Source organism: Orbicella franksi, chromosome 11, assembly GCF_964199315.1.
Source record: "Orbicella franksi chromosome 11, jaOrbFran1.1, whole genome shotgun sequence".
Taxonomy (NCBI): Eukaryota; Metazoa; Cnidaria; class Anthozoa; order Scleractinia; family Merulinidae; genus Orbicella; species Orbicella franksi.
The window spans coordinates 23,720,895-23,746,922 of NC_138155.1; the positions used below are offsets into that span (position 1 = coordinate 23,720,895).

Here is a 26,028-nt window from a genome sequence, read left to right on the forward strand (position 1 = left end):
TATATTTGTATAATATCAACTTTCACCTCACAGTAGAACCATTGAATGGGAATTGTCTTTAAAAAATACAGAGGATAACCCCTCAAGTCCCAAGAAACATCAATATCTATTTTCTCCATACCAAGTCTATATATTATAACACAGACAGGTGAGGAGAATACAGAAATTCATCAACTATGATTTGATAGTCTGTCATGATGAACTTTCAAATTCTCAATACTAAGATATGACAAATGTATTAGAGAGAATTTAGATTTTAAGCTTGCTTGGGACTATAAGGGTTAAGATTTTCTTGCTTCCACCCAGTTCTTTAGGAAAGACTCGCACAATTAATGTATTGTAAGTTTATGTATTTAAATTCCTGCCGGTTCTCCAAAAATATGGTTGCAAAAAAGTATTTTTTTATGATGGTTTCCGAGTGCCACCCCCAAGTGAAACTTGTTCCAGACAAAATTCACATTTTAGTGGAATAATTAAAACCACTATGGAAATGACAATTATACATGCACCAAATTATAAGATCCAGACCAAAATCAACCGAACAGTATATGCAATGAAATGTAAGTGTACAGTTTTGGTGAAATAACATTTGTAGCAGACTTGGGTCCAAAAATTGGATCAAATTTTTCATACTCCAAGACATTTAAACGAAGTAAAGTTGCGCATCTATGTACTGTTGATGTGGTTAAAGGTCTCAAACCCAGGAATAGAGAATTCTCACAGCAGCAGAAAAATGTTTGAAAAATATCATTGTTTTCTGCATAATTACCCTGACATAATCAAGTCTCATATGCTTTGCATTGACACAACATTATAACCATTGTTAAATCTGGATTCATCACAAATGCACAAGAAAGAAGATTGTTTTGGTCGTAACATACCCATTTCACACTGTTAGACATTCACAAGACAGAATTATTTTTTTGGATAATTTTTCTACTATATAACTTACATTGTTTTGATTCCCCACAAAATATAGCTTAGTATTAGCAAGTTCTGTTCTGTCCATGTACAAATAATACACAATTTATAAAATGCAACTCTGGAAAATTTAAACAACTAAAATAAATTAATTTCTTTAAGTTTTTCTTAGTGCATGCTGATGCAAACGACTTGCAAGGTGAATTTACTGATTCACTGGTTTGCACCTTGCATTGCTTCCCATACATCATGATTCACAAAAATACAAGAATTTCTTTCTTTGCCTTGTGTGCCCCCTTCCCCTCAACCACCTGACCTGGCCATGCACCACCCTAGTGGTGCAGTAACAATACTGTAAATCTCATTATATTAACCACTTCTTTTTGGCCAAAAGAAAAGCTCATTTTGTCATATTGAAGTAACCTTTTGAGGCCACCAGCCCGTTTGTACCATCAGAATGTGGTTGCCTGTCGGTGCTCAGATTAATAGAAATTCCTCTCAGCAAACTCAAAGACAGAAACTTCTTTTAATGGCAAACAATGACTTACAAATGAATACCTTTAGTTAAAGGACAACAAAAACTAACCAAGTGTGTATATGTGGATTTGAAGGAATATCCCTAAAGAAAGTGAAGGTGGAACTAAGCCTCTAGTCTAGATCATTGTAGTCAAATTTCAATTCCGCTTCGCTGCATTACAGAAATAGAATCCTTTATAACAAGTAGAGTTGAGTTTCCTGGTACAAACCCTTATATTTTTGTGAATCACAGTGTAGGATGCCAATGAGACACAAAACCCCACAGCAAAAATAGTATGTTTGGTATGCTTTAATACTCTTTCCCATTTTTAAAAAAAGGAAAAGGCATTTCATCCTTTGATGCAAATTTGGCTGAAGAGCATTGTAGTGAGAATGCACTGCATCTGAATATGGGCATGTGAGGTAGTGGAGATGACTGCATTGTATCAAACAAAAATAACATTACTGTGCAAATTTCAAGAGACAGTTTAACCTTTCCATTCCCAAGATTGATCACAAATTTCTTTGTAGAATTTCAATAGACACACAGCTAATGAGAAAATCAAAATCGTTAACATGGGATTCCATCTTGATTTACTGCCAACTTCTCATAACTTGTATCAAGTTAAATCTATTGAAACATGTAAAGAGAATCAGTATCTCAATCTTAGGAATGAAAGGTTAAGAGTCAGGTACAGTACTACATGGTTTGCCTCCAGTCTTAAATGTTCATTTGATTCAAACTGATTGTTGCTGGTTGCCCTCTTGGCATTGTTTTATAACCAAATTTGAGTGTTCTTTGCTTGTTAAATAGATTATTAATCTCATCCCAAAAAGGTTTCTCATGCAGTACAAATGATGCAGATTTGATTCAAAAAATTAATATCATATGATACTTGTACCCTATGAGACCAGTTTAACAGTTCTTCTGTAGACCATGTGAAAGTGTCAAAACTAACTCAAAACAAGGATTTGGTGAATAAAATCTTTGAACTATTATTAATCATTTCAATGTGTGGTATCACTGTATATTTGTATTCGTCAGTTGTATTTTGACTTGCTTTATGGGCTAACCAAAACTTTGCAAGACTCCTAAATATATACAGTCAGTGATAACACATTAAAAAATCCATTAACCAAGGCCATATTTATAATTACCATGTTTGACTTTTGCTATGTTGTACCAAGCAGTTTATCAGAAATGTTGAGATGGTGAGCATGAAATTACACACTGTACTGGAGGCAAACCAGTGATTACTGCAGTAAGTAAACAGAAAAATCAAAACTTAACTGTGTTTTCTAATACCATTTGATAAGAGATTGACTATTCATCGAATAAATCGTGACACTTGTGACTAGAATTTATTGACACTTCTTTCAGTTCACTTAGCAGCAAGCATTGAAGATTACCTAATACCATTGAAACTACTATTTGATCCACTTGTTAAAAATTGTTTTTGGAAAAAAGGTGCAAATATCTGTATTTTAAAGATATATTTTCAAAACCGATTGATCAAGGAAGTCTGTCGATGGAAATTCTGTACGGTTAACATGCATTATTCTCATATTAAATTTTACCAGTATTTTCACTGCCGAGTACTGTTACTGTCAGCGGTGCAATGGAAGAAACTCTTTAAATAACACATTCCCTAAAGAAAACATACTATGTTACATCACTTTAATTTATAAATACTTTTTTCGTCAGTTACTCTTGTTTGTATGGTTTTTTTTCTCTTTCATGCTTTAACTGCTAGTTTCATATGTAGATAATTTGTAGAAACATCTGCAGAAGTTATACCTGTGACCTGTGGGATAATTCTACAAAGCAAATACGTCCAGTACTACTCACACAACACCAACCACCAGTGGCTAGTTAATGTCAGAAACTGCTCAAGTCGCCAGACTGTCTACCATATCTGCCATATATCAACAGCAAAACAGGTACCTTTAGCCACACAGTGGCACGTGTCTGTTGATGGCTTGTGAAAATCACCATTGCAAGTTTGATGTAAACCCCATGTGGTTAGAATTTTTCTCCAAAGCAGCAACAGAGCCTCATATTGCAACTTCCCCTTGAGCTTAACTATTTCTTCACTTACCAGAGACATGGCATTACTGCTGCAGCAGTAAATTTGAGCAATATTGATAAACATGGCAATAGCCAATCACACAACGTTAGACTGTGGTTTCTGGCAGACTGTGTGCTGCATGTTTTGTCGAGGTTCCGTTGTCACAAACACTGCATTGGGTGGACTTTTTAGAGGTTCCGTAACTTTAACAATGATATTCTGACCAGGTTGTTGCGAGATGAATGATTGTGAAGGTGGTGCCGGTGCTAAACGGGGTTGTATTGGATGTTGTTGTTTGATAAATTGTGAGTTGATATGTTGTTTCTGTTGTTGGAGATGCTGTTGTTGTTGTTGTTGCTGTTGTTGTTGTTGTTGTTGTAATTGCTGCTGCTGATGTTGTTGTTGATGAATCTGTTTCTGAAGAGTAATCTGTTGGAATTGTTGTTTTTGCTGGGCAACTTGCTGCTTGAGTTGTACAATCGGCTGTTGTGAACTTGCGATATTGTTATGATTAATAAAAACCTTGGTTTGGTTCCCCTGTGGACTAGTCACAACCACAGTTTTTTGTTGTTGTGTTGTAATTGGCTGTTGAGACGACAGTGATTGTACAACTTTACCCTGAGATGATGGAGACTGTGCTTTTTGCATTCCTTTATTTACAGTTCCAGTCCGGACATTTCCTGCTTTCCCTAAGAAAAGGCAGAATATATAAACACAGTGCTTTCAATATGACATGAAGGTGGCTACCCTGATGCAAGTTACATTTAACTGTCAGAGAGCAAGAAGGAAGTCACATACTAACCTCTGCAAGGGGTCAATTTTATAATATTTGAAAACTGCTAACATTGGTTGTTTATACAGAGAAACCGGTTCATTGACGGTTTGTGCAAATGGTAAGCAACAATGCTTGATGGTAAGGTCCATTTGGATGCGCCATTTACCATTTACTCAAAAACTACCAGTTTACCAAAATGGACTAGGACAAATGTAAACTGATAATAATAATTCCAAAATGCCTGCGAAAAATTGCAAATAGTAAGCACATTTTCCACTATGATATTTTGGTTGGAAATTTTGGACAACCTTCCAAGACGTTCTGTTTAATTAAAAAAGTTCCGGACGGTAAAGTCAAAACTGAGTAAATTACATTACAACTGGTGCTTCAGAAATCAGATGTGTGTAGGGCCAGACTTTATTCCTGTTCCCAAAGGACAAGATCCATTAGATCAACAGCAACAATCAACTGTTTGAAAATCTGCAATTCATTGACTTTCTCTCAGATGATTGGTCAACAATTTATGAGTACTCTGTCCTCAAAAATTCTGTTTAGACTTGGCCACCATTCACTGTTCTTGGTGCTGACTTAAAAGATTGTGACCTCTGGGGACAAGAATAGGCTTGCGCTGCTAATCAACATTTGCCTCAACCTTCAGCACGGGCAACTAATTTCTAGCTTGCTTGCTGCTGGCAAATTGCATTAACTTTTAATCACTTTGCTCTGCTTTGGCCTGTATGGAGCATTCTGAATTCTAGCTTTTTAAGATCATGCTACCTGTAAGCTTAAATACTACCTCTCTGATGCATGGTTGGACTCATCGATGAGGACGGCTGAACAATAAACTGTGACTGATGCATCCCCAGGTTGTTAAAAATAATATTCTGTCCTTTGGTCAGATTGCCAGGTGATGGAGTAACTGCAGTGATGCCCTGGGTTGTAGAGTTACCCTTAATCACAAAATTTAGGGGGTAGCCTTTAACTGTTCCTCCTTGTGGGGGTGGGGAGGGTCCAGTTCCATTTGGCATTGATGTAACTTGCACAGCACCAGTGCCCTGGGAGAATTGATAATTATAAACAAAGAAATAATTGCAAAAATCAACATTTAGTGGGTTTTCATTGTCGTGCAGCAGAAGAACTCACAGATGAGACAACTGTATGACCAACATCTACTTAACAATAAGATTATGAGCTTGAGATTTCTATCGCGTGATAGTTGACGAGGGTGCAGCCCGACTCATCTATCACGCATAGAGATCGAGATTGCATAATCTATTTGTTTTAGTATAAATCAACTAGTTGTTCAAAACTTTATCTAAATCCTCTTCACAGACACTTTGAAAATGCCAAGAAGCGGCCATTATTTTATTAGCAAGGGCACACTGCTACGCTACTCACTTCCTATCACAGACTAGATAGTGGGTAGCGTACCCAATCAGAGAACGGCATTCGTGATAGAACACTAGTAGATTTTATACTAAAATGTAATTATTATATGGGGATCAATAGGTCTGGAATGTGTTGGCAGCATCTCTTTAACCCCACACTGATCGAAGATGTCCAAGGACTCAACAACAATATTTCAAAGTTTATGATTTAACTAATGTTAAACACACTTTCAAGTTAATGTTCCAAGAAAGTGTGGAAGTCACGTCTTGTAATGAAGGACTTTTTAAACGCATGTTCACCATTTGAATTTTGAACCTTTTCATGTTCCAATTTAAGAAGGATCACAGTCAATATAGGAATTTTGACACGTTGTGTTGTTAAAGCCATGTTGTTTGTCAGAATTTTATCCAAGTCTCATTAATCTAATAGCAATATTTATTAAAGAAAAAAAACACTCTTCCACGCTGTTCTCACTACTGACCTGTTTGAAGAAAACTGGGCTGACTCTCTGACCAGCAGAGCTTGAGGTCACTTTCCCTGCATAGAAATGAAATGTTTAAGTTTCACATTACACTTGAATATCCACTAATCAGCGACCACCCCTGTAGGCAGAACACCCCTTGTAAACAGACACTACGTCATGGTCACAGCAACATGCCGACACTACATGTTCTGATCTCACTTAAGTGGACTTCTCTCTTAAGTGGACACTGTCTCTGGTTGTAAACAGGTGGTTCGACAATAGCTCACTAAACCAATTGCTTTCTGCAAGCCCTATTATCTGAAGTTTATAGACACATGAGACTCAACCCATAAACTTTGAAACTAATGATTGACATCTTCAATGATCTGCACATACGTTTTGCACATGGTCTCTTGGACTGCAACAACCAGGGTCATCTATTTACAAAGGCTAATGCCCAAATCGAGATAAGAATAAATCTTCAAACAATCTTATCATTTATTAAAACTTATCTGTCCACAACTAGGGTGTTTTCATCCAATTGCAACATTCAACTTCTGCAGTTACTTTGAAATTTAAAAAGGAACTGAAAAAGAGCCCTTTTAAATAATCTTGCCTAGTACAGTTTATTCAAGGCTACCATTGCTATATAATAAAGCATTCTTTTCTGATGTTTAGAGACTTGATGAACTTACAAATGTCAATGTACTTCATGATACGTACCAGTTGATGGATCCACTTGTGCCGTAATCTGCACCAAAACACAGTAATAATTGTTTAAGAAAAAAACTAACTAAGAATTAAATGCAACTATCAAAAGGTATTTTGCTGAACAAAGCAGAACAGAGAGGGTCAGCAGAAAAGGAAAGACCCAAAGAATGCAGCTCCATCTGGTTCTATGTGTCAGGTTGCAACACCCTACAAACTGGTTAGTGTCTTGCATCTACCTTGAAGCATACGTGGCAAGACTGTAAACCAGTGCTCCCGTTTGGAATCTGACCTGCCTTCCATCATTGATAGATTGTAAAAAATGCAAGGCAGGGCAACACTCTATCACACCTTCTAAAATGTTGCTGCTTCTGGGTTAATGTTAATTAAAACAATTGATTTTGCTAAGCATCTTTATTACTACGTTCTCAACAAATAACCTACGCATGATGTAACATGATGTAAAATGATGTTTACCTACCTGAACCCCTTTGTATGCAGGAGATGATGTTGACGTTGAAGAAACAGAAGCAACCGCAACTTTTCCTCCTACTACAGGAGCCGGCAAAATTTCTTTAACATTAGTAAAACCAGGTTGTATTTGACCAGTCACTGTAGTTACGCCTGAAATTTGAGTTCCACTAGCAGCAGACATCATAGACGCAGCGTTAGCCGTAACAAAAGTAGTCTGTGTAGTTGATATAGATCCTTGAGGATTACCTGAATTAATCCCGAGTGCCGAACACAGGTTTAAACTTGAGTCTAGACTAGCGTTACCGCTAACACTTAAACTGGGCCCAGGGCCTAGTGAGGGTTTTGTAACTGCTACACCTAATGGGTGTCCAAGGTTAAGTGGGTGTCCACCGGACACATTCGTCTCAATGTTTGCAACAATGTTGCCCATGTCACTGATAGCCTGACTACTGGCGTCAGGTTTAACGTAAGTCGCAGGTGTCAAGCCATTTGAATTTGATGACCCAATAGAGTCTAAATAAGTTCTCTTGTTTTGTAATGAAGATCCTTGGAATACAGCATTTCTTGAACCATTTATACTGTTTTCCACATGGTTAATTGCCTGTCCAGAACTTCCTTGTTTAAAGGATTTATTTCTTGGCGGCGGTGGAGCCTTTAGAAAATTGTTCATTGATTTGTTTGAATGACTCTTGTACCTATCTAGCACAGAAGACAAACCTAAGGAGATGAAAAACATAGGATTAACAGAACTGTATATCAAAGTAAAAAATCTCCATACTTGTTTTCATAATGCAAACTGATAATGGTTAAAGGAATATCGAGGTGAGAGGATCAATGAATGTGAACATATAATCCTTAAGTGCATTGTTATACTGAATGTACATTGAACCAAATTATTGTGAGATTTTGCCAAAAATTAGTCTTGCAGGGAGTGCCAAATGGAGGATGAGCATTGCACTCTTATGGACAGACTAGCACTGAATGAAATAATGATGATGACAATGATGATGAAGAAAGCAAATTTAAAATCTTGTGAAGTTCAGATTTATGACATCACAACATTGGCTGTGCTGTACATTGTCCCAAATGTTGACTTTGGCAGTGGTAAGGTAATCACGAACTGGTTAAAGACTACATGCGTAAGGGCATTATTACCTTGATTTGATGACTGTCCCACTGTTTTCATAGCTGGTCTTTGAAGAATAGCAGCACTTGCTCTGTTAGACTTTTGCCTGTACCAGGAAAAACAGGGAACTTGACAAAAATTATAGTCTGAAGTCTCCATTAAATAAATGCTATTGACATTTAGTATAAATCTACTAGCGTTCTATTACGAATACTGCTCTCTGATTGGCTATGCTACTTACTATCTATTCTGTGATAGATAGTGAGTAGCGTAGCAGTGTGCGCTTGTTAACAAAATGACGGCCGCTTCTTGGCATTTTCAAAGTGTCTGTGAAGATGATTTAGATATAGTTTTGAACGACTAGTAGAATTATACTAAAACAATTAGATTACTCGTTCTCGATTTCTATGCAATAGAAATCTGGAGCTCATAATCTAAATGCTTAGTAGAACTAGACAGAAATGTTATCTATGGTTCATAGTGATTACTTTCTACAGAAACTGTTGTCTAGGATCAATTGACAAGTGAGGTACTTACAAGCTCGATAGAGGAAAGTAATTCCCTCTGTGAGGTGCACACACAGGGAATCGTGGTAGTTGAATGCCTGGGGAGGGGGGGGGGGGACTGCCATATATGGGCTATATAGGTATGTTCTGCTGCGAAGGGTATGGTTTTCAAGCAGTTTACTCTAGGATAGGGTATATAAATCAGAGCGTTTGGGTCTAGGATAGGGTATAATTTTTCACAAAACTGACTAGTTGGTTGAAGATTTTATCTAGACTAAGGAAACCAGGAATTGCCACTCAAAAATACAAAAAAATCAAATCGGCAAGTTTAAATTTACGCAAATCAGCCTCAACAGTGTCGATAGGTGGGGAGATTTGGGGAGTTTACTCTAGTATAGGGTAGCAAAATTCAGCTGAACTAGCTCTGGTATAGGCTAAGGGTTCCAGGGTTCCTGCGGCACATCCCCACCCAGAAATTCCCAAAGTACCCCCCCCCCCGGTGTTAAATGCAATGTTGCGAGACAAGTCTTGTGGATGTTGTGTGCGTGATGCATAACACTACCATGATCCCCTGCACTCAAACCTTATGGGGGGAATGGCCAATTGCTAAAGCAAATGTGGACAGCTGATGTTTTGAGTGGTGGCTCTTTGCTGCAGCGATATTTATGAGCCACTAATGCTCAAACATCACCTTTCAAAATTTGCTACTGATAGTGGTTAATTTACACTTAGATCAAAAAAAGTTGACCATGATAATCAAGAGAATCATGTGTTTGACAACTTAGTTTTGTATTGATCAAAGAGTGTAATAAGCATGAAGTGTGAATTGCATGTGTACTGTACACAAAGTAGCAAGCTAATTGATGGTAAAAATTCTCTTTCTAGTCTCATTATGATCACAGAGGTTATGTTTTCAGGATTTTCACTATGAAACGTGCACATGCCACAGCAGACAAAGCTTGTATAACTTGCTGTTATGAACACGTCTAAAACATAAGTTGAGTAAGCTAGCAACATGGTATTTCTGCGAGGGTTTTTGGTTACTTGTCATAAGGTACCTTGGAAGTGATGGATTTAGGCATCTTTCAACCATGGAAAGGACCGCACATCGAAGATGGTCACTTCTACGATTGAAAACATAACAACCTTTTCCCACTGCTCTGCTACCAAAACGACAAGACTGTAAAAAAAAGGTGTAAACTTGTTACTATGTACAATTTGTAACTCAAAATGTCATTGCTGAAAGTTTATTATTACCAGTAGCGGCAAAACTGAGATCTCACACAAGTCTGTCCTTAGACTGCTTCTTTGTAATATATCCAACACAAAAGACTGTGTTTGAGTGCATTTCCAAACACCAAGAAGAGAGTTGAAAATACATGTATGATGCATAGCAGAGTAATTCTGATGAACTTCAAGGTGTTTGGCAATGTGGTCAAACACTGTCTCGAGTGCTTGATATATCTTCTCAATCGAAAGTAAAGCTAACTAAAGGAGATAATGGAGAAATAAAATTGTAAAAATCTAAGCTAATTTAGATATCCAAACATTGTCATGGTTATGATGTCCTTTGTTTGAATTATGAATGAGTTTGATGAATTATTAATGACTTTGAGAAGTGCATTTTAAGGCTGCATGTTTGGTGGGCAGCTTAGTGTACATAATTCCGCAGTAGTGAACACTTTGTTCACTGTCTATATGAGGTGTCTATCAGTTGGTTGTGTTGGTCAGCCAGTCGGCTTGTTAGTCTGTCTCTCTTTCTGTCAGTCTGCCTGTCTGTCTGTCTGTCTGTCTGTCTGGATGCCTGCCTGCCTTACCTAGACCTAGGTTTCACCACCTTGGGGTGCTATAGACTCCAAGACAAAATGCTACTGAAAACCCACTAGGCAAATTACAATAGGTTAAAGAAGCTCAGTCATGGTATTTTGAGTTATTTTGGCCACAAACTAAATTACCTTTAAATGGTAGGAAACCTGAAAATAACAGTTTAATAAGATAGAAAAACACCAAAGAGATAATGATAAACCATAAAGGAACAAGGATGGCCTAGGATGGAGAGGATTAACACAGATTACAAACGACAAATTTGAAAAATTGAGGCTAAACTTTTCAATATGCGCGAACCATGACTGAGCTCCTTTATTTTAGATTATCGCGCTTACCGTCATAGGCTTAGGATGCCGACTTCGAGTTGTCATACCAGATGACGTTGTGCTATTCCCATCATTATCATTGTCACCTTCACCAGGCGTTTTCACAGTTCTGCTTACAAGATGGTTTTCATCTACAAAAACAGAAGCTCACTCAATATACCAAAATTGACAGGTTTTGTAGCCTTCAAAGAATTTTCAGGGAATTTCAAGGAACTACCTTACTTTTCAAGGGCATGTTACTGAAAAATCTGTACTGTTATGCATTACAAAAAACCATTTTACATGAAACCTTCAAGTTTTATTTTTTAAGTTAACTTATTTTCTATGCAAGAGATTCACAATTAGTAACCAGTGATGGAAACAGTTCACAGTTCAAGCACTTTTTACATGAAGTACCACATACCTTTTTGAGGCTTTCCAGGCTTTGACTTTTCATTTTCAAATTCAATTTAACTTTCAACAAACCTCAACCATTATGATAATTCAAACTCATGATCAGTCACTGATACATGTATATCATACTCTTAGTTTTATTGTTTAACGTGCCAAAGGCTGTGAAAACTAACCTTCAACAGACAAAGACCTCCCAATATGTGACCTATTACTGAAAAAAGAAAACATACAATTATTACAGTATTTCTTTGTTAGTGTAGGTGCTGTAAATAAACTGTAAATGTTTTTTATAGGTTGGGATGTGACAAATGGTTTATCTGTGAGTATAGTTTGGGGGATTTTCATATATTTTTGTTTGGGTTGAATCAGGAAAATGATGCAATCTTGGATGTAATCTTCAATTTGCCTGGATTCCCTTACGCTATTCTTAACGATTTCTCTGTAAGTGTCAAATAATGAAACTCCCTCAAACCTTGAGCTCGTAGAGGACGTAACAGAAGAATCTGACACTGTACTTGTCGATCTTTTGAGAGTTGCCTCCAATGTTTTTTGCGTTGCTGCCTGCTCTTGAAGTTTCAGAGCCTGATTCTGTTGCTGTTCCTTTTCACAATTAACCCGAGCTTTATGCTCAGCTAGAAGCTCATCGAAAGGTTTCCGTCGCCCTGGTACTGCACGTCGTAATGAAAGAGCATGTGTCTGAAGTGAATAAATTTCATTTTGATGTTAGCTAATGGTAGGCCATGTCTTGATTTTGATAGTGAAGCACTGCTAGGGATGGGTTTTACATGTATGTGACTCCCGGTTTAAAACTAGACATTTTTTGACAGCTCTGTCCTTATTGGATTAATACAAGTTTGAAATTCAGCTTTATTATTTCAGAATACTGGTGTCACATTACTTCAACTCTCTATAAGCTGGACACCTCTCTAAGAGGCACAGTTGGGGTTGGCACCATTGGTGTCCATCTTTGAGAGATTTGATTGTATTCAACTTGTAATAATTCTAAAAAGTTTCATTAACAGATGAGATTGTGTTCCAAAACTACATGTATTTGGTAATATAATATGAATTTCACTTCCCCACATTGAAATTTGCTGCAACATTCAGCGCATGTCTACATGTACATTTCCACTTTGAAGTCCAATAGCTGTTATTACCAGTTAACAGCAGTTTGACATACACCAAGGCGAAAGGGTCCATTCCACTTTGCACTGACCTGTTCACCTCATTTGTATGCAGCTATTGACCGTCAGGTGTCAATCTTTGAGAAGTGTCCATCTCATAGACAGATTAGTTAACCATAAAATGACTGAAAAATATCAGAGATCAATGACAGCTGTCTGTCTTATAAACCCCCTTAAGAAAGCGTTTACTGACTGTGTACATTATACAATTTGGCCCACCTTGCAAGTCAGTGAGCGAGTACACCTCTTTTGGTGTTCAGCTACCCACACTCCACAATGCTTGTCTGCATCAAACTCTCGTTCTGAAATTGAGACAAAGCAAAACAATGAACCAGGTTTAAAAAATACCTAGTAACTCTCTTACCTGCTATTTATACCTAGTTGTCCCCTTTTGTTCACTTTGGTGGCATATCAGGCAAGTTTGGTTTAGCCATGGTTCTGTTTTAGCAAGAAGTAGTCAAACAAAAACCCCATGGTGAAACAAAATGAACCTAATATGCCACCAAAGTGGAACAAAAAACGTACAATAAGGTAGCATTCACTGCACCCAAATTCTGCCAAGTGACCATGATATCATAGCCCTATCAGATCAGTGACATTTCATCGCAGGATATCAAGACAGTAGACATGGCTGCTGATTAGCCAATAGTGCAGTCCCAATAAAAATACCAAACCCACCCCAAGGAAGGTTAACCAAAATTCCAAGGGGGAGGGGGGGTTTCCAATAACACAATTTTTAAAGTAAAGTATGATGCTAAACCAAAATGTCCTGAGGGGTGGTTGGTTCAAACCAAAAAAAAAACCTTTCATGGGGGAGTATGGATATTTTCATGAACAATACATTGTAAATTTCGATATGGTAAGTCACAAAACTACCCAAGGCAAAACATTTTGCGGCAGATTTTGTATTTCCTCTGAGCAAAGACAGAGGTTGCTTCATGGTTTGCTAATATCTCCCAGATCAAGTGACCTGGGTTCAAGCACTGAAAAGGTCACTATGATGTGCTCTTAGGGAAGATACTTTGAATTAATCTGACAGTGTCTCTCTCCAATCAGGAAATCAATATAGTATCTAGTATCATCCAGCAATAATTGGCCTGCAGATACTGTTCTGTGGTCGTGGTCAACTTTCACTCCTGATCATTTTACTGTTCCAGAAAATATCCATACCCCCCCCCCCCCCCCCACAGAAGGGATTAGAATTTCCTGAGGGTGGGTGGGGGTCTGTAAGACCAAAAAATTTAAAGAAATGTTTAAAGCTTAATTGGAATTTCCAGAGGGGAGGAGGTTCTTAGAAATAGTCCCTTCCCTGTGGGAGGTACGGATATTTTCTGGAACTACATATTCTTATATTTTTCCATTAAGTATATGTATAACTGAGAGAAATAAACATATCGATAAATCATCAAATTCTCTTTACTTGTACTAAAGGACAGGTACAGAGACAGTTAGGAGAGTTTTCATTTTGAACTCACCTCTTGTAGGAATCTGTTTTCTAGGAGACTTTTTATTGCTTGTGGGCTTTTCACTTGAACTTTTCTTCAAGATGACATTATTACTAATAGGTTCCGTTTTAACAACAGTTGCAGAGCGGCTGTGATTAATACATGGAACTTTTAAAGGCATTTCCTCTATTTTTACTGTCATATCCATGAGCTCAATGTCCTGGTTTGTGATAACAGAGTCGTGAACTTTTCCCTTCCTCGAGCCTGACTGAAGAAGTGTCTCCACCATTGTACTTGATGTCGTCACCACCTCAGGAGGAGAAGGGGTAGGAACAGGTATAACTTTCTGATGATGAAGTTCTGTAGGGAGAGAAGGTTACAAATAAAAGTCTTAAAAAGGAGCTCTTTTTACTAATGCTTAATACTTGCTGGCTGTATTGCCCTATGTTGAAAACTGAAAATAATTTAATTAGTATTTTGATTCAGTTTTAGCAGACATCCAGTGTGTTCTAAACTTGGAAATCCATGAATTTTCTTGGTTCTCAACTACCACTGGTTTTACACTAAATTTTCCTTCCAAAACTTATCACATGGCCAGTATGATTTTGTGAGGGCATTATTTAACAATTAGATTATGAGCTTGAGATTTCTATTGCCTGATAGTTCAGGGGGTACGGTGTGAGTCAACTATCACGCAGAGAAATTGAGAGCAAATAATCTAATTATTCTAGTATAAACCTACTAGTTGTTCAAAACCTCATCTAAGCCCTCTTCACAAATGCGTACTTCAAAAATGCAATAAGTGGCTGCCATTTTGTTAACAACTGCACACTGCTACTAGGCTACTTATTATCTACAACAGAATAGATAGTAGGTAGCGTAGCCAATCAGAGAATGGCATTTGTGATAGAACTCTTGTAGATTTCTACTAATAAGGCGATAGAAATCCCACAAGTGACTATCTAACAATAGTGTCCCCATAGTTAAATTAAAGTAGCTCATAAAACATAGCTTCAGATTTTTAGATGAAGGTAAAATAATTTATGCTCCCTTATCATTTTCAGTCAAAGCCATCTTTTCAAGCTCTACACATAAAGAGAGAACTATAGTACAAACTGTCAAGGAAATGATTACACAAGCAAAAGGAATTTCTATTTTGATAATCATGGGATTTTCCTTTCTCTTTCTTGTAGCACTTTTGTAAAAAATAGAAAACATTTTCTTTGTGTTTCTATCAAGTTATAGGAATGCTTGTGAAGGTTTGGGAGAACTAGTCAAAGCTGTGGAAGCATTCCCGTGTGGCTTGTGTTCCTATGGCACTTCTTGTTCTCCAAAACTTCCTGATAGAAATGCAAAAATTGATTTCTCTGTTGCAAATAGAAACACAAGTGGAAGTTTTGGAAAACGAGAAGTAATTTTTGAACATGATGGTACAGCCAAGTGTATCCAGACCTTAATTCAAATCTCACAAACTATAATAACTGTTTTTGGAGCTTCAAAAACACAGCAAAAATGTCAAATCATGTGTACTAAAGGCATCTGCGGTTGAGTGTCAATCGATACCCTCAATTGAAACCCTCGATCAACCCTTGAATGACAACTCAATTGATACTCGATTGATACACCCATTGACACCTCGGTTGACACTCCATTGACATCTCAGTCAACAGTCAGTCAACAGTCAACTAATTTTTGATTGACGCATAGCAGGCTGTTGACAGTCAGCCCACTATCAACTGACTGTTGATCAAGTGTTGATGGGGTGTTGACTGAGTACCAACTGGAATGCTGATTGAGTACTGATAGAGATGGCGATTGAGGGTATGATCGAGGGTACCGATCAACACTGGACCGCAGATGCCTTTAGTGCTCACAATCCAAGTGAGGAAAAGAAATTAAAATCACTTGTCTGTGATTATAAGAGCATAAAATTACACTGGCATTTGTTTGTTTCATCTGCACATCAGCTACTCAAGATAGTAGTTCTGTGCATCTAAACATAGCTTAAGCCTGCGCAATCTTACGGGGAATTCTCTGATTCAGTTCAGAAAGCATCATCAGCCACAATTACTTAGGTTGATGTCTACAATAATTATTAATTGTCTATAACAATTACTAACTACAGTGGAACCTCGATTTAATGAAGGGCCAAGGGACTGGAAAAATATGTTCACTATAACAAAGTTTTGTTATATCGAGGTTCTTTCCATAGATTTTCCTATTACTGGACTTACTGGGGTGAAGAATATCGTTCATTATACTGAGGTCTTTGCTAAATATAGCGGTTTGTTAAATCAAAGTTTCACTGTACTTATTAACGAGAGTGAGGTCTTCAAAGGAAAATCTCAAACCGAGACCTTGCTGTATTGACCGAGTGATAGCAAGATCAATACAGCACGGTCAAGGTTTGAGATTTTCGTGCAAAGACTGAACATTCAAGGTTAATAAGTTGTTTATTATATGGCTTTTTGCTTTGTTTTTGAAGGGCTGTAATCAGCCCATGGGCATTACAGGAGAATAATGCCCTAGATTTAGCCAATCAAAGCGTACATTATATTGGCTACAAATGCAAGCCAAATAATAATTAATAGTATCGACTAACCATATTATAAATTTACATAGACAAGGTGTAAAAGAACTATACGGATACATTCATAGAGCTTATTTAAAAATATTCTCAAGTTTTCCCTTTTGTGAAAACAGAAACAGAAACATTGACAAAAAGCTTTCTATTTCTATAAATATGGTAAATGACTTGATGTACACTACAGCATACATCTAGTTATTTTAAATTTGTAGTAGCAAACGAAATTTTCATGAAAATTAAGAAAATAATAAAAGAGTTTTATGTCCAGATAGTGTAACAACATCCTAGTCTAATTGGTGACACTCTATATGACCAGGAAAAACTTAACAATTAAAAGATGTGAGCTTGTATTGATTCAATTTCAAGGAAGACAGTAAACACTTTATAATGCAAGAGTGCAAACTGTTATTTTAGCATCATAATTAAGTTCCAATTGAAAGGTATAATTTGGCACAAAAATTGGAATCAAAATAACACCCTTATATTGGTTCTCTGTTAAAAACTGACAGAATGTTATGACATTTGGAGGGTCTTTGTTTTACACGCGTAAAAGATGTAAAATTATGAAGAAGGACTGACCGCAATGACGTAAAAAAGCCGCTGCTTTCACAACTCGACCACATTCCTTGCAAACGACGAGAATGATGTCTTCTTGCTCCGGGCAAATCCCGAACAGGGTCATATCTATGATCAAAAGCGTAAAGCATATAAAAGTTAATCATCATGTACCGCTTACATTATTAATAAATGGGTAAGCCACTCCAAAAAATTAAAGCACGTTTGATTTCGAGCTATTTGTTTGGAGCAAACCCAGATACCTTCATTCTCTCGCATGGCAGCTTCAGATGAAGAGCTAACTCTATTTTAGAGAGCGCTCTTTTGACGGGGGTGCACACACATGCAGTTCACACGACATGTACCATGCTAATTACATTCAACCTGCGAGTAACAGTTCGCTGTAGTAAATTCTCCCGAGGGCGGAACAAACTATCAGGCATTTTGTGCAACAATATCTGATTTTTCTGAGTAAATATAGCCTTCAAAAGTCACGCTACCTACCTTCTCTGTGCAATCGCGTGGCTTCTGGAGAACCCAAACCATTGTTTTCGTCCACTTCCATTGCTATCGTGGAAAGAATAATACACGGTAAATCCCCTGAAAAAAGTTTTTCTAGCGTTTTTTCAGTCAACTACGGGCACAGATCGATGGCGTAATAACTGCACATACCTTCTGGTTCCCCCAACGGCGAATTTTCTTCGAAGGAACTCCATGAGCTCCCAGAAAGTAAAGAATGACAGTGAATTTTCGCCATTACAACTTCATTCCCGCTCGGATGTTGCTTTCTACCAATTCCGTGACGTCACTGTCGGAATGAAACGTACGGTCTCGGAAGATGCCGACGATTTCCGACCTGGAAATGTCAAGAACATAAGAAGTGATGTGATAAATGCTAAATTTGACGACTTTTCGACAACTTACGGGTAAAATCAAAGTCATACTGATCGAAGAAACATAGTTCAGATTTCAAAATTTATAATGTAATGCAATCTATGACGAGAATTTTTCTCTTGAGCTGAAGCAAAACAAAGAAAAATACACAACTGTTCGAACGGGCAGCCATTTTGACTTGCGAGTTAAAAGGTAAATAAAAGGAAGAGGACGAACATACTACCTAATATACCTTGAAATAAATACGATTATGCACTTCCGATCAATTCATTGCACAAATTAGACGTCGCCATAGTGCATCATGTAAATTTCTCCCAACAAATTGATTCCGCCATTTTGTACTTTGCATCGGAAGTGTAGTGTGGGCGCGTAAAACACCAGCGGTATCCTAATTAATCACATGCTTACCAGGAAATTTTGAAAAAATGGCGGACGAAATTGTGTTGAGCTTTCACGATAGTCTTCTTCGGGAATCGGATCTCAGTTTGCTCCAGGAAGGTCGTTGGCTGAATGATAGGCTGATAGGATTTGTGTTCGAGTGAGTATAGTTCTACTCCTAGTATAGTTCTACTGTTTCAGGAGTATACTTATTAAAGATTAAAGATTAAAGATAGTGAGTATTACTATTTTGAATTCGAAATCTGATCTCCACAGCGGGCACTTTTGTTTGTGTTTAATACTGAAACACGCGCTAAATTAAGCTTATTTCACAGCAAAAGCCAAAACTCTTTCGACGCCAAGAATGTTTTGTGGTGATAGTGATAGAGTGCCACTTGTAAATGTATGTTGTTAAACAGAGCCCTTCAATGTGCTATTTTCCTCCTCTTTCTTTGCCATTCAAGGGCCAATTTGATTAGTGTAAACTGCAGACAGTCTGCAGACCTCAAACTATCCCTATGTTCTTGAGGTCCAGATTGAGTTCAGTGGTAGCAGATTTCACCAGTTTATACAGTGCTTTGATTTCGTAGAATAGAAACTAATGAATGCTTCTTTCTTCATGACATTCAGTGTAAAGGACGTGAATGAAATTTCTGCAATGCTTAAAAAGTGGGCACTGAGAATGAAAAAATTCCAAATTCATACAAAATAGAGCTTTTGTCTAGTGACTGTGAGACATGAAAAAATAAGGGGTTTTAAGAAAATGCCGACTCGCACTACTTTTGAGTACTGGTAAAAGGTAAAGTCTGCATGTGAGCCAAGTGGCCCATCAGACCGGAGCTTATCCTGGTTTCTGTAGCATGAAGCAACTAGGAATATTTCTACTCCCCCCTGGATGGGATGCTAGTCCATCGCAGGGTTACCCCCAGCATTAAGTTCGCCGGTACCCATTTATACACCTGGGTGGAGAGAGGCACTGTGAGAGTAAAGTGTCTTGCCCAAGAACACAACACAATGTCCCCAGCCAGGGCTCGAACCCGGACCGCTCGATCCAGAGACGAGCGCACTAACCATGAGGCCACCGCGCCTCCCACTTAAGTATTGAGTCTTACCTTATTGTATATTGATTACCAGTATTTTTATTTGCTGTTTTTTAGTGACATTGTAATTTCTTGAAACAAATGGAAATGTTTTAAAAATTTGCCCAAATTTCATCTCTTGTTTCTAAAAAACTGATTTACCCAAATTTTGGTGGGCTGGAGCTCCCCCAGCCCATATGCCTATCAGTCTGTGGTCTGCGTTTTACACTCCAGAGTTCAAGCTACAATAGATCTTTAAGGGGCACATAGAAAATAACCCAAGTGATGGCTGATAAACTGATTGATTCTCCCTCCAGCTCATATGCTGTTTCCTTGATAAAAAGAGGGGAATATGGCATGAGATCAAAGACCTCTCTTCGACAAGCGACACAGGAATTTCTAATCAGTGACAAGCCAATTGAATTCAGTGTTAAAATTTGACAGTGACACGACAAGCACTAGAAAAGACAGCAACATTGTCCCTTTTGGACTTTTTGCCTATTTAGAAATTGTACTCTCTTGTAACAGGGACGGATCTAGGAGAAGGGTGCAGGGGGTGTGCACCTCCCTGAGATGAATCCTTCTTCGTATTCACTTTTAACATTTGTATACCTCACCAGTCAGTTACGCCATTCCTCAGTGGTGCACCCCCTCCTAAGAAAAATCCTGGATCCGCCCCTGTGTAAAGTCTGTAAATGTCAGAAACTTGAGTGCTTTTCCATCAAATAAACTCTAAGAAAATCAACCTTGTAACGAGAGTGTCATATGACTGCATGCAGAAAAACGACAATGACATTTGCTTCTGCTGGTTAGACGGCATTGGTACACGAAAGAATGTGACATGGCGACCCAGCTACCCCCCTTGGAAGGCGTCTTTTTTATGGTTATAAGTGTAGACCCCTTATACCTGTGCAGGCTTGTTAGGGCATCGCTGTAAAACGTAGGTTCCACATTATTATTTTGCATTCATAATTTCCTTTCATTGCAGTTACTTTACACATAATCAATTTAAACAGATATCAAATGATGTGGTATTTATCAGTCCTGATGTTACACAGTTCTTGAAGCTTGGTGAAGGTGAGATTGGACTTCTCTCTGTTAATGATCATGAATGGTTTGGACAGTGTATTGTAGGATAGCCTATAGTGGATAAACATCCCATCCGAGGAGGAGGGGAGGGGCAGCTGTTATACTCCTAGTCACTTTGCATCACTGAAAAAACCGAAATAAGTAGTAGCAATTAAGTGCAAGGTCAGTCAGCGCAGTACATTTAGATTATCAAATTCTTTCAACTAATATTTCGGGAAATGTATGGAGATAGTAAGGAGAACTTGTATGTCAACAATGGGTTTTAAAGAGTTGTTGTACATCATCAAACAAATTCTCCCAAGTACTGTTAAAAATGTATTTAAAATTTTGTAGAGAATATTTGTATGTTGGTGTCAAAGTCTAAAGTGTAATAGATCTTTAAATCCTCCTAACTAGTGCCAAAAGAGATGTGTTAAAAACAGAAAGGAGAATTTGTATGTTGACATATAACTCCAACTAAAAAGGATGCAAGACTGCTGCATACTGAGAAAGCTCTTTGTTGAAAAGATCTCTTTATTTCCTGATTACACTCCTTTTGCACACAGTGGTGAAACACTTGTTTTGATCTTTTTCAGACAGTCTTAAGAGCAAAATCCTGGTAGCTCAAAAACAGAAATATACTGCCAAAGACTATGCATTAACCTTTTTTTTTACAGGCATTGAAATTGGTATTTTTCTTGAGCCGCTGAATCTTCCAAACCAAAAATTGGTGTTCTTTGCAGTGAACGATAATGATTCCAAACTTTCAGCTGGAGGATCTCACTGGTAAGCATTGCTTAGCCCTTCAAGTCTCTAAACTAAAAGTACTATTAATGTATTCTCTTCAACTTTAGCACTATATTTAGTCTGGGCTTATCAGTCTTTTTTCAAGCCTCTGAACTGATCATATCAGTGAGATGGCTTTGCTACTTTGAAGCTTTGCTACTCGAAAGCTTTGCTTGATTGTTGTTGTTGTTGTTGGGGTTAGGAATAATATGAGCTAGATGGCACTGTAAGAAAAAAAAAATATAACTTGTTATTTTTCTTCTGTGCTGTTTTGTCTCTCAAGGAAGCAGGTGAGAGAAAAATAGACGAAGACAGTATTCCTCTTCTCTTATCAGTAACACCAACGATTTTATTTTTATTATTATCAGGAGCTTGCTGATGTATAATAAACAAACAAACAGTTTTCATCATTACGACTCATGCAATGCTTACAACACCTCAGCTGCAAGATCTCTTGCAAGAAATGTGGAACCTTTCTTACATGGTAAGATACTTGCATAGAATACCAGCATAGGCAGTAAAATCAACCCTTTTTGAGTCGAGAGATTTCTAGTGCTGTAGTTTACTTTAGCACAAGAGACCACTAGGATTTTGGCATTTCATCCTGAATGAGATGTTAATCCATTGTGGGTTAATACCCATTGCCTTGCAAGAATCAGACTGCTCAGTCATCAACGAATTCATAAACTGAACACTGCCACATAGATATCTTACTCAATATCAACGGATTGCCAATACAACAATTTTTGTCAAGTTTCACTTTGTGGAGCATTTTTCTGGTAGGTTAAGTCTGCATATGAGCCCAGAAGCCCACTAGGCCAGCGCCTATCTCCGGTTTTAGTAGCATGAAGTGACTAAGAGTATTTCTACTCCCCCGTGGATGGGATGCTAGTCCGTTGCGGGTAACTTCCCATTTGCCTTTTGAGAATTGAACTGCCCAGTCGTCAACAAATTCATAAAATGAACATTACCAAGTTAGCATCTTACTCAATATTAAGGGATTGCCAACTACAACAATTTTTGTCAGGTTTATTTTTGTGGAGCAATTTATCAGTATTCAACTATTATTCTCCCAGGTAAACAGAGAGAATGTGTGAATAAAGTATGACACACAATTTGGCCAGGCTTAAACAAAAGATTGTGCTAAAAAATTTAAATGATGGGTCGTTCTGTTTTTATTCTTACAGCTAAAGGAAGTCCAGCTTTTGTAGAAAGCAGGTGTCCTCAACAAACAAACAGTTACGTTTTTATTTCCTGCTCTTCTAATATTACATACATATTTGAATGTACAATCTAAAAATGGGTTTATTTAAGCTATTTGATTAATTTGCTGCATGGTAAATTCAGCTGTTTGCTGAATTTAGGGCAAGGTCAATCTGACTACAGTCGAAGCTCTCTTAACAGACACTCTTGTAAGCAGACAGCTCTACTTACGGCCGCCTTGTTTGAAACCCTGTTTAAGTCCCATACAAACTCTGTATTTTTTGCATTCTCGTAAGTGGACATTGCTGTAAGTGGCCGTGGACACTTTCAGAGATTAACACTTAGACTTTTTCTTTGTTTTTAAGCTCCCGTAAGCGGACACCCCAAAGAAAATCCTATTAACAACCTCTGTATCTTGTTTTATCAATCAACTTCACATCGCCGTTCATCACAATGATTTTACAGTAACTACAGTACCATATTTCAATGTTCGTTTTGTTGTCATCCATGTCCGGTTACATTGCGAAACAACACTTACATGCATAGGCTCCTGTAAGTGGCCATCTATCCCCTACACCTCTAGTGGCCGCTTACGAGAACCATTCTCATAAGCAGCCAGCTCCAGTTATGGCCACTTTTTTCACGTTCTAAGGGTGTCCGCTTACGAGAGCTTCAACTGTATTGAGGTGCAATTGTGATATAACAAATTTAATGAAACGACAAACTTCCTTACCTGAATTGTGACCCCCCAAAAAGCATCATGGTGTACTTCTCAGAAGATTATGGATTGAGTACGGTCAAGTAAAGCAAGAAAAGCACTTTTCCACTTACAGTGCAACTACTCAAACCATGCCACTTGGAAAAGAGTTAACCAATCAGAATGTTACTTGAGAACAAAGGATAGCGATCTTTTTCTCAAATAACCGTGATAACATTGATGAATATGAACAGTAGATCTGAACAAAATTGAAAACGCAACAAAGTGCCAGGTGTTGCGAACCTCTTGGGAAACTTTGCCATTTGTTCATTGGTTAGTTTCAATCCTAAATTTGTACACTTTTCAACGGTTACGCTTTAGTTGTTGCAAAATGAGTTTTCAAGCCATATTTTTGGAGCAAGATTTGTGATTATAACATCTGGTAATTCACCATCAAGGACTGAATCTTTAAAATTGTTTATAAGGCAGAGGAGTCCATAGTGTTTGTGATGCTCTCAGTTAATCTTTTGATTGGTTAGTTTTCCTCTAGGTGGCTAGGTTTGAGTAGTTGCACTGTTAAGCCCAATCAGGGCTTGGGCAGATTCTTGCTTTCCTTGTGGTTCATCTGTTGTTTCCTTTATGACCTTCTGAAAAAAAAGCTTTGAACAGTCTATTTAATGTGGTTTCAAACTCAACAGGTTATGACTGCGGTGTCTATGTCATTTGTGTTGCTGAGGAACTTTGCAAAAACTTTCTTGCCAGTAAGGAAACATCTCTGAGTGACACAGTAACAGCAGAAAATATTAAACAAAAGAGGAGAGCACTGAAGAAACTTATCCTTGACCTTGGACAAACAAAGATCTGAATAATGAATGCAAAGACAATCATGCTGATTGTCAAGATTGATCTTAACACCTTCTCCAGAAGTGTGTTGGAACAACAGCATCCTAGCTTGGGGAAGGCTGACGCAGGACTGTCGAACCCTAGAAAGATACTACAGAACTTGTGTCATTTTTAGAAAATTTAAATACTTTTTATGAAGGAAAAACATGAGCACATGCTAAGAACCATGTTTTTGGAAGGTGATCTCCTTGAAAATGTCAGAAATGTGAGTGATAATTTATTAGGAAAATGGTAAAAAGGACTGGTTTTAAACAATGTGACTTCCAAGAATGTGTTGAATGGTCTGAAATATCAGTTATATGGTCGTGGTTATATACCCATCTTTCTGGTAAAAAGAAAAAAAAATTAATATTAAAAAATAATATAATTAATATAAAAATTAAAAAAAACCAACAGAAATAAAAAAATATTTCAGTCATATCTGATTCCTAAGCCCACCCCAAATGCCTTGCAGTTTAACTTGCAGCTGTGTTGCAAAACAAAATTTTACTTGCTAAATTATGCATGTAACTGCTGCTCACTGAATCTTCAGTTATTTGATTATAAACATTCAGAATAATTAGGTTAGAAGGCAACATCATTATGCTCCTAACCTAATGCTTTTGGAAAAATAGTCAACAGTCCTCTTGGACAATCTGTAGAAGTGAATACCACACATGTTCGCAGATGCTGTGATCATTTTGTTCTGGGCCTCTGGTATTTTGGACACTTTGTGACATTTTGTATAGATCAATAATGACCAATAATGACCGGAACCTGAGACTTGGTAGCTTACCCTGTGGCAGCCCCGGGGGTGGGGGTCTCCTATATAAAAACGACGGTGTTGTTCCTTGGAAATTTTGAAAAGAACCCCTAAGAGGTACCAAGATCCTGTTTTATAGGCGTGGCCCAAAATTGAAAATCACCCCTAAGAGCAACCTCGTGCCCCCACCTTTAAGGGAAAAGCCTTGGGGACGAAGTTGGCCCATGAGGTACCAATTCTAAAACAACACATTATCTCCTGTGATGTTTTTTCGGCTCACTACCCTTAAAGGTACTGCGAAAGCTCCCGCACGCTGTGGACCTTTTAAGGCTGAACACCCTAAGAGGAACCAAAATAGAAACCCCTAAAAGGTACTACGAGCACCCCCGTTCTTTTTATATGGGAGTCCCCTCGGGGTGGTAGCCTGTTTCAGGCATAATTAATTGGTTCCTGGGGAACATTTGCTGCCCTTTGTGCTTCACCTCAACCAACAGAATGCCTGGAAGAGGCTAGCACATCACTGTGTCCAAGCATCCCAGCCCTGTAGTTTTAAAGGTTATCTGGCTCTGATCATTTTCACCCAAGGAATTTCATTTCTTAGGACCCATCCACTCTACGCTGGAGAAATTTGGAAACCCAACAATGTAATCAGATTTACCGGTCATTTTGGATTTGTGTTTGAGAAAAACTCGGTCAGGGAAATCGCGTAATTATCATGCTGTCATCGATTTCGAAAAGCTTCGTTTTCAAAATGTTTTCCGTCCCCACTAAACCGCAAAGCCGGTGTTTTCAAATTCCTCCGGTTTGAAGAGCGTTTTCGTAAAGTTTCGTGTTGGTGATGAATTAGTGTGAGCGGTAGGCCTAGACGTAGAAATATTAAAGGTTGCGTTTTCAAATTTCTCCGGCGTAGTGTGGACCGTGCTTTCGGGTATGTTTTCTAAATTTCTCTTGAGAGAGTGGGCCAAGCCTCTGCACCAGTTTAGATTAAAAACTGATTTTTCCATATCGTTCATC

The 26,028-nt window shown here is 37.9% G+C and overlaps 2 protein-coding genes across 4 annotated transcripts; one reads left to right on the top strand and one right to left on the bottom strand.

The window, feature by feature from the left end:
* Positions 1–1,433: 1,433 nt before the first annotated feature.
* Positions 1,434–18,497, bottom strand: LOC145502018 (uncharacterized). Of its 2 annotated transcripts, none has more exons than XM_081481317.1 (16): positions 18,391–18,497; positions 17,937–18,120; positions 17,769–17,831; positions 17,289–17,393; positions 14,153–14,482; positions 12,897–12,979; positions 11,966–12,189; positions 11,667–11,704; positions 11,110–11,231; positions 10,006–10,127; positions 8,471–8,547; positions 7,323–8,032; positions 6,857–6,884; positions 6,152–6,207; positions 5,078–5,336; positions 1,434–4,195 (listed from the first exon to the last, which is right to left on the bottom strand). In XM_081481317.1, the coding sequence occupies exons 2-16, from the start codon at positions 18,019–18,021 to the stop codon at positions 3,603–3,605; spliced, it is 2,895 nt and encodes a 964-aa protein (XP_081337443.1). In that variant the 5' UTR covers positions 18,022–18,120; positions 18,391–18,497; the 3' UTR covers positions 1,434–3,602. The 2 variants fall into 2 exon arrangements, with proteins under 2 accessions (XP_081337443.1, XP_081337444.1); XM_081481318.1 differs by having other exon boundaries at positions 18,382–18,497.
* Positions 18,498–18,571: 74 nt separating this feature from the next.
* Positions 18,572–24,824, top strand: LOC145502020 (sentrin-specific protease 8-like). Of its 2 annotated transcripts, XM_081481320.1 has the most exons (6): positions 18,572–18,696; positions 20,604–20,692; positions 21,361–21,469; positions 21,838–21,953; positions 22,657–22,707; positions 24,068–24,824. In XM_081481320.1, the coding sequence occupies exons 1-6, from the start codon at positions 18,584–18,586 to the stop codon at positions 24,232–24,234; spliced, it is 645 nt and encodes a 214-aa protein (XP_081337446.1). In that variant the 5' UTR covers positions 18,572–18,583; the 3' UTR covers positions 24,235–24,824. The 2 variants fall into 2 exon arrangements, with proteins under 2 accessions (XP_081337446.1, XP_081337447.1); XM_081481321.1 differs by lacking the exon at positions 22,657–22,707.
* The last annotated feature ends 1,204 nt before the right edge of the window (positions 24,825–26,028 follow it).